Source organism: Eucyclogobius newberryi, unplaced genomic scaffold, assembly GCF_026437365.1.
Source record: "Eucyclogobius newberryi isolate DKJ021-1_F unplaced genomic scaffold, fEucNew1.0.hap1 SCAF_19, whole genome shotgun sequence".
NCBI lineage: Eukaryota > Metazoa > Chordata > Actinopteri > Gobiiformes > Gobiidae > Eucyclogobius > Eucyclogobius newberryi.
The window spans coordinates 10,755,659-10,764,937 of NW_027315823.1; the positions used below are offsets into that span (position 1 = coordinate 10,755,659).

A 9,279-nucleotide genomic window follows, 5' to 3' on the forward strand; every position below is an offset into this window, starting at 1 on the left:
ACACACATAGGGTTGTATTGTGCGTGGTCTGGCTGAGCTATAACTGAGGACGCTATGGACGTTTAACCATATACCAGTAGTTTTGTCTGGTGATGTATTCATGTTGCTTTAATTGGTTTTAATGCACAAATAAAGTGATTTTGTTAATTTAGTTACTATTTTGCATGTTTTTATTATAATGAATGTGATGTAAGTTCATATTTGAGTTACTGCTCCACGCCTCTTGCACCAGCCGACCAATCAGCACGAGGATTCAGAGGAAACTCATAATGAATATAATGATAATATAATGAATGTAATGTAAGTTCATATTTGAGTTCCTGCTCCACGCCTCTTGCACCAGCCGACCAATCAGCACGAGGATTCAGAGGAAACTCAGGCGATGTTTATGTGGAGTCGAAACTTAGCGACCGATCACAGCCGTTTACGCCACAGGGAAAGTTTATTTGACTATGAATCATCAATGTTAAAGACAAATGTGCTAAAGTCATGAAGCACAGGCCTTCCACAGATCTTACAAAGAACAGCTCTGAGTGTGAGCCAAGCAGCATGGAACAGCCAAACACATAGTATGTCATTTTGTACATTTTAATTACATTGAGCCTATTCATGTCATTTCTGCTCTTTATAAATCCATTAATAGTCATCTTGTCTTATATGCGACTTAACCCGGTCCAGAGCAGGTTATGAGTTTAGGGCCTTTGCCGTAGAGATGAACGCTGACAGAAAGTGAACCTCTGAAACATTTCAAACTCATTTCAAACATTTGGAGTGTAACTTTTCGCAACTGTGACTCACGATTTTATCCTCATCCTGAATGTTGAGTTCCTTTGTTCTCCTGGTTTGACCTCCTGAGGTCACCCAGGATCCTCATCTCCTCTCTCCCTTAAAGAATAACTAAACTCCTATCCTTTTCTATATTTGATAATGTTCAGGAATCCAGAGAGTTTACAAGGTGAATCCACGGAGAGAGATGGTACTGCGTCTGCTCGTGGCTAACACAATTTCACCTGCCGTTAACGGTTACAGGTTTTATTAACCAGCATGCCGTGTTCTTCACATCAGACACAACTCAATGGCGAGAAACCAATTTGAAAGTAACTGCTCCAATGGTCCAGGATCTTCTGTGGTGGTGGTTTAGTGGATACAGCACACGCCTTGGTCTGTGGTTCAAGTCCTGACCACACTCGCTGTAGCTTCAGCCATTGCACCGTATCTAGTTTTTGTACGTGCAATTTAGCTCCATGATGTGATTTAGGTCCTTACACATGAGAACACTTTTTAACACTAATATTGTTGTTAAAACAGAGAGACATATGAGTGATGATTCAGATGCAGCGTGCAGATCAAATGTGTGTGTGTGCTTTCTTGAGCCTTGATGGAGGCCGTGAAAGGCTAAGAACAACACACCTCGTTCTGGCTAAAGACACATTTCCCAACATATTATTTATGTGTTTATAACATTGTAAGGCAAGGCAAGTTTATTTGTAGAGCACATTTCATACACAAGGCGATTCAAAGTGAAGCAGGAAAAATGCATTAAAATCACAAAGAAATTACAGAAACAGAAAAACAATCAAATTAACTAAATAATTGTAGAGAGTTTCTCTAAAGAAAGACCGTTTAATTGGAATAAATTTAAAAGGTGTTTTTTTTAAGCTAACATTTAAAGGTGTAGGGTACTACCTCAAAATAGTCCCAGATACATCTTTTAGTATTTAAAATGTCAAAAATAAAAAATAAACAAATAAAAAATAAAAAAGAGTAACGTGTAAATAATTTAAGACATAAAAGAGAAGAGTGCAAAGAACAATCCTTTCAGTCATATGCGCAGCTAAACAAAACTGTTTTTAGCTTAGACTTGAACATTGTCAGAGTAGAAGCCTGTCTCACATTGTAAGTGACAAATAAATCCGTCCATCTTAAAAAAAACATAAAATATCCTGCTCATGGTTTCCCACTGCAGCCTCATAGCAACGAAATACATGAAGCTCCATTTCTCCCCATGTCCATCTAATATGACCTTATAGTCAACATTTGCGCTTTTGCAAAAGTCTATAGCTTATAGATTTCCCGTCTGGAAAAATATCAGATATTTCTTCCAACAAATCTTCACCCTGGAAATGGATTTACTGTCAAGCACAAAAAATGTCATATTTATGCTAATAGAAACTCTGTCTATTTATCGGTTTCTGTTGGCATTTTATTACTCTCGAGCCCCGTCTCCACGCGCATCTTTTCCCATTCAATCGATGTTTGTTCAAGTTGCTGACTATGGACTGTTGCCAATGTTTTCACACTGGAAAAGGCGGCTGCAGATTGTACACCACTTCGTTTTATGCGTTTGACCCCGGGGTTAGTGGAGGTCTGTGGTCCGACGCTGCAGTGGAAATGCTCGAGGATTATGATGATGGGGCTACAGTGGGAGCTGTGGTGTGATTAAAACTGCAGGCCCGTGTTGTACTGGCCTTGACAGATGGTAACACATGGAGTGAGCTGACAACACTGCTGACATGGCACTAGCAGGACGTCCCCCCCTCTTGAATACTCCTGTTTGCTATTGTGTGGATTCAGATTTTTTACTTCTGCTGTCAACGCCGGCTCAACGCTCAAGTCGGCTCGTATCGTCAATGGTTAAAATTGCACGAACTACAGCCTGGAGTTTGTATTCTGACACCAAACGATAGTCAGGGGATGATAAAAGCTTCAGGAGGTGAGAGACGTTTGTGAGCACCGGGTTGAGTTTGCTTTAGAAAGGATTTTATTGTGAAGCACTGTATTTTTTTCAACGTTTTAATCACATTTATTAGAGAGAATGAAATGTCTTTTTTGTTTATTAATTCATCTACAGATTGCTGCGTTTTCATTTATTTTCCAATTTGAAACATTTTGATTTATAACTGTGATGTTTTTATTCCTAACAATATACAGATTTTATTTTATTTATTTAACCAAGAAAGAACACGAAACACCTCCTTCATGGGTGACTTTATGTCTTTGTTTGCACGCTTTTTGAGATCATTCAGCTAATTTAAATCCTTAATAAAGCCTAAAATACATCATCATATAGTAAAATGTACTGTATTTTCTGCACTATAAGGCGCACTGGATTATAAGGCGCACTGTCAATGAATGGTCTATTTTTTTTTTAGCATTTTTTCATATATATAAAGGTGCATTAAGCAAAACAAAACGTGTACCACTCAAAATTGCTTTGAGGTCAGTAAGCACAACATATAAGGCACAAATATACTGGATTATAAGGCGCATTGTCATTTTTTGAGAAAATTAAAGGCTTTCAAGTGCGCCTTATAGTGCGGAATTTCCTAGTCCAAAAGTAAAATTCACTTGTTCCGAGTCTGTATAACTGTTTAACTTATTGAAAATATTATATCATCTCTATTCCCTTTTGCGCACAGTCCATTATTAGCAAATGCTTTCTCTTTTACCAACACGACTGTCTTTTCCTGCCGTAACATGCTCAAAATTGCATGAGCAGTGGCTGAATTCTGTGCGAGTCTCCGGCAGCTCCATATCCACAGTCACTGCTCATTTGTCAGCATTATTCTCTCTTTTTCTGGAATTAATTTCTTCCCCGGTCAATAAACTTCGGCTCATCCTGCCCTCAATCAATCCATTTAGGAGTGAGCCTTGTTAATGAATAGCCAGCAGAAATAGATACATTAATTGAAAGGCTGAAGACTTTAGCGGCCGTATTGAATTCTGTGCCATTTCTGTGACAAATACACACTTTTGATTTGCCCCAGTGATGGATGACACATGTGAACTCTCAGAAAGATGAAAGATACCAGACTGTTATGCTTAATATAATTCTAATGCATGATAAAATTAAAAAAAAAATGATCCTAATAAAAAAATTAATTCAATTATTTTTTGTGGGTTTCTTTTCACTCACTATTCTTTTCTTCGATTAATCGGGTAATCAGTAAATTCTTTGTACATTCCATAAACTGTTTAAAAGCATATTATTTTTGTGCTTTATGCATTATGGATAAATGAGGGATTACGCCGACATTTTATGCATTATCTTTATTATTTATGCGTACGTACACCTGTTGTTATACATTTGTCCTTTATTGCTTTAATTGAATTCCCTGACGGTGTAATTCACTGACGTTCTCTTCTCTCCCTGATGGACGTGCAGGTCGTCCACTTCCCATTCCCAAAGCATTCCCAGAGGAAGTCACATGTCATCAACTGGGATTCTCTCTCCCTCTCTCTCTCTCTCTCTCTCTCTCTCTCTCTCTCTCTCTCTCTCTGTCTATCTCTCTATCTCTCTCTCTGTCTCTCTCTCCCTTACTCTTCTCTCTCCCTTAATCTTCTCTCTCTCTCTCTCTCTCCCCTCTCTCTCCCTTACTCTTCTCTCTCTCTGTCTCTCTCTCTGTCTGTCTGTCTCTCCCCCTCTCTCTCCCTCTCCCCCCCCTCTCTCTCTCTCCCTTACTCTTCTCTCTCTCTGTCTCTCTCTCTGTCTGTCTGTCTGTCTCTCTCTCTCTCTCCCCCCTCTCTCTCTCCCTCTCTCCTCCCCCCTCGCTCTCTCTCCACACATATGCATATGGGGCCATGGCAGTGATGTGATGGATGAGAGTTGAATGACACATACTCACCTCGGCGGTGTATTAAAGGCAGGATAGCTGTCTCCTCAAACAAAAGCGCACATCCATTTGCACGCACGCCGACTTGTTTTGCACTGCGGAGCAACACTGAGAACGGAATTAAAGTGTGTTAACAAAAATAGATGGTTTTGTTTTCCAGAGATGAAACACAGCATCAATTCCGCCTCGAGGCTCATAGCCAAAAGATCCTCCACAGCCGAGTGACCCGTAGCACTGCGCTGAGGCTGAGACGACAGAGGAATTCATATTTACTGTCAGCAATGGAGACACAGACATACTATATATCAAATATGACATGCATGGTTTAGGGTGTTCATGTTTTTCATGACAAGTGACAGGAAGATGCCCTGATGATGAGATAATCTGTTACCTTTTCGACAAAATAGCCAAGTAAATCATTAGTAATTCAAAATAACCGCACTCAAAAATGACCCACTTGAGAGTCTTAAAATGTTTCACAGTGTATATTATAAAGAAGAGAAAGAGAATATTATAAAAGAAGTTTGTAGGAATTGATATTATTTAAAAAAAACTAAAAAGTGTAAATATATTCAATACAGATCAAAATGCAACCAAATATAACAAAACTACACCACTAAGCTCCTGATTTCAGAAAGAAAAGGCTGATCAGATATAACGTTGAAATCAATTATGTGAGGTTCACTATGGAGAAAGGAATTTTACCATTTTACTTCGAGTAGCGAAAGACCCACAAACCTGCTAAATGGCCCTTGTAGTTGTGATAGTTTTTTAATTGAAAGTTTCATTAACATCAAAACTTCACTACACTGAGTTGACAAAGTGCTTTAATTATCACGTGCGAAGGCTGAAAACAAACTCCAAACGTTCCATTTCATTCAACATGCTGGAGATTCTTTTGTTCCTTATACGACTTTGAGGGCCAAACTGTATATTTACTATTCTTATTTTTCATGCTGAACTTGACTTTGCAGGTTTTGGAATGACATTGTCCTTGATTAATGTTGTTTCTCTCTCGATTCTTTCTCGTTCTAGGTCCAAGGTCTGGAGAAGCAGGTGGATTTCTCAGACCTGGCTCCAGTGGGTTCGGCGATGAAGACGTTTCCATACGGCACGGTGGGCGGGACAGCGGGGGGCGTGGTCAAGCCCCCCTACCAAACACGGGTCTTCTCCACCTCCATAGACCAGACCCCCATGAAGACCAAGCCCCCCACTTACAACTTCTACAACCCATACGACGGCAGGAACCACTCCCTGCTTCTGGACCAGACAGGCTACCGCTCCAAGCGCAAGCCCTCGCTAAAGACCGCCATGAAAACCAAAAAGATCTTCGGCTGGGGCGACTTCTACTTCAACGTCAAGACCATGAAGTTTAGCCTCTTGGTCACGGGCAAAATCGTAGACCACATCAACGGCACGTTCACCGTCTACTTCCGCCACAACTCGTCCAGCCTCGGCAACGTCTCGGTCAGCATCGTGCCGCCGACCAAAGTGGTGGAGTTCGAGGTGTTGCCGCAGCGGCCCCTGCACCCCCACGGCCAACGGGAGGTGCAGATCCACGAGACGCAGCAGTCCACCGTCGACCCCAAAGAAGTGAAAACCTTCAACTGCCGAGTGGAGTACGAAAAGACCAACAGGTCCAAGAAGCCCAAACCCTGCCTGTACGACCCGTCGCAGACCTGCTTCACGGAGCACACCCAGTCCCACGCCGCCTGGCTCTGTGCGAAGCCCTTCAAGGTCATCTGCATCTTCATCTCCTTCTTCAGCATCGACTACAAGCTGGTTCAAAAAGTGTGTCCGGACTACAACTTTCAAAGCGAACACCCGTACCTCGGATAGTAAAGACAGGACTGGACTGGACAGAGATATCAGACGCGTAGACTCTGGACTATGTTGAGGAAGCATTGGACGATTATTTTTGCTTCTCCAAAACTGCTGTGAATTGTGGATTTAAATTTAAAAAAAGAAATATACTCACAGTTATGGATGAGATATTGTATGGATGGCTCCGATTTATTTTTCAACTTTGTATTTGATTTGATTCTGTTTCTTTCTGTAAATATTGTACTCACCTTCAAGGGGTAAGAATGTAACGGGTACAAGTGACGATGACGACAGCCTGTAATGCATTAATATAAAGAATGATAATGCAGTTGTATCTACTAACTAAAGGTGAAGGTACACTTTATTGTCCCTGTATTTGACCCATCAATGCCATTGGGGCGACGGTCCGGAGCACGGGAGATCTGGAGATGAGTACTGCCACCGAAGTATTTTAAATTTGGCTTGGTCAGGACCACAGCTGCAGGATTTCACCTAATGAGCATGTTTTGGGTTGATGGGGGAAAGAGGAGTGCCTGCAGGAAACTCACCTGCAGGAAACCCACCTGCAGGAAACTCACCTGCAGGAAACTCAACTGCAGGAAACTCACCTGCAGTTAACCCACCTGCAGGAAACCCACCTGCAGGAAACCCACCTGCAGGAAACCCACCTGCAGGAAACTCACCTGCAGGAAACTCAACTGCAGGAAACTCACCTGCAGTTAACCCATCTGCAGGAAACCCACCTGCAGGAAACCCACCTGCAGGAAACTCACCTGCAGGAAACCCACCTGCAGTTAACCCACCTGCAGGAAACCCACCTGCAGGAAACTCAACTGCAGGAAACTCACCTGCAGTTAACCCATCTGCAGGAAACCCACCTGCAGGAAACTCACCTGCAGGAAACCCACCTGCAGTTAACCCACCTGCAGGAAACCCACCCAGGCGCACGGGAAATATGCAACAAAGATGCATAGAAAGGCCCGGGAGTCAACCCCAAAACCTTCTTGCTGTGAGGTTAGAATGCTAAGCACTCAGCCATCATGCTCATAAAATAAGTGATATTCCAGATTTGTTATATCTATGGGACACCATAGCCTTGATCTTTCCTATTATTTATCCTAAACTCATGTAAATGTTTGAAAGTTAATTCATCTAAGACATTATTTTTGTGAACACAATTAATGCCAGGGTTCCAGCTGCTGGAACACTGAGGCAGTTTAAATCAGGCTAAAAACAGTGGTGTTTAGAGGCATTAGAGTTGGTGAGCTGCTTGATGAAGATCTTTTAAAAGCTAAAAATAATGATCACATTGGAGCATTTCTGAATTACCCCAGATAATGTCAGAAAGTCAGAAGAAGCATGGCTTCTGAGATATCAAGAGAGAAATAGACAAAACAGTACAAAGTATTTACAAATGAAACAGGATCTAATCAGAGGTAGGCCTATATTTTTAGATAAGGAAACCTATTTTATCACAAGAACTCTACATTTATTTGGTGAAGGACCTAAACCAATTTATTCCCAAATGTCACTCATGCCTTTTAGATTCTCAACCCTAAAGTTATTGTTTTAGGCCTTGTTTGTCTTATTCCCTTTTGCAGTTGCAGACCTCTGGCCAGATCATCATCAGTGTATGATGGTCAATGGCAAATGCTATCTCCTTTCTCACCTCAACAAAATCCTGGACATAAGAAAGATATATGTATGTATGAGAAATGCTATGCTGGATATGCATACAATATAATGTATGAAAAAGCACATTAAAATCCTCTAAACCGCCTGTTTCTGTTCTGTATTTAGAGGCTTCTTCTGACCACTGTAAATCAAGCTACATTTTAGACTGATTAGAAATGCATGCCCCGGCTTTCTATGAAGATATGTTAATTTCATTTGATCAAATATACTGAGGGGACACATGATGTCTTCAGTTTGTTTTAAAACAAAGAGATTTAATTAAGTGTTTATTACTGAAAACAAATATAATGTGATTGGTAGCTAAGGCAGGATAAATATACATTCAAATGATGTATAATTGGTAAACAAGCCAGCAAATATGAATCGAATATTTGTTTTATTGAGGGTCTATATGATATTTTAACTTCTTCTGGTTAAGATAAATGCTATTTATATTACAGTGTATTGTGAATACATATAATTTAGAGTTTTTGCTATCAAGCACGCTGTTCGCTAAAAATTGTGGGAAAAACAACTGCCTGACACTATCCCTGATGGTTTATCATCCAGAGTGAGAACATTGCACAAAGTGGGCGGAGATTAATGAGAACCATGCGGAATCAACTGCATGAGACTTTGGAGACAGTTGTTTTAGTGGGCGGAGTTAAGAGTTCACACTAAAACAACTTTGGATTCTTGTTTCAAAATCAGGCATAGACCCTTTAAAAACCAATGGTTGAATTAGGGTAAGTTAATTGATTAATCACATAGTCGATTATAGAAATAGTTGTCAACTTATTCAGTAATTGAAAAATCATTAATAAGACATAAGTGCATCTACATTTCCCAGATCTAAGACAACACAACATTTATTTTTGAATAAATAGAAAGAGAAACAATTATTATCAAAAACCTGTGTAAGTTATAACAGACTCGACAGTTTAGGAGGAAAAGTTATATTTTGATCCTGTTCTTCTGTGAATGACTCATCTATTGACAAAAACAAATTATCTTTATTACAACACAAGCAGGAGATGAATACATTTTATTTTCTGTTATGATAAGATTGAGTGAACTTTAGATACCTGACCATAGAGAGAGCAGTATGTATGCTTACCACCACATACAAATAGTGAATTCAAGAGGATTTTCAAGTTAAGGTTTTGTC

The 9,279-nt window shown here is 40.3% G+C and overlaps 2 protein-coding genes across 2 annotated transcripts in view; both read left to right on the forward strand.

The window, feature by feature from the left end:
- The window catches only part of LOC140365358 (neurexophilin-2), a 58,502-nt gene extending 51,783 nt beyond the window's left edge, over positions 1-6,719 (forward strand). Inside the window, exon 2 of the mRNA XM_072451743.1 lies at positions 5,649-6,719. Within this exon, the coding sequence (XP_072307844.1) occupies positions 5,649-6,452 (804 nt within the window). The 3' untranslated portion in view covers positions 6,453-6,719. The remainder of the gene's footprint in view (positions 1-5,648) is intronic.
- Positions 1-9,279, forward strand: part of LOC140365355 (SH3 and cysteine-rich domain-containing protein 3-like) — a 360,861-nt gene that overhangs the window by 152,016 nt on the left and 199,566 nt on the right. The gene's annotated exons all lie outside the window — the stretch shown is intronic.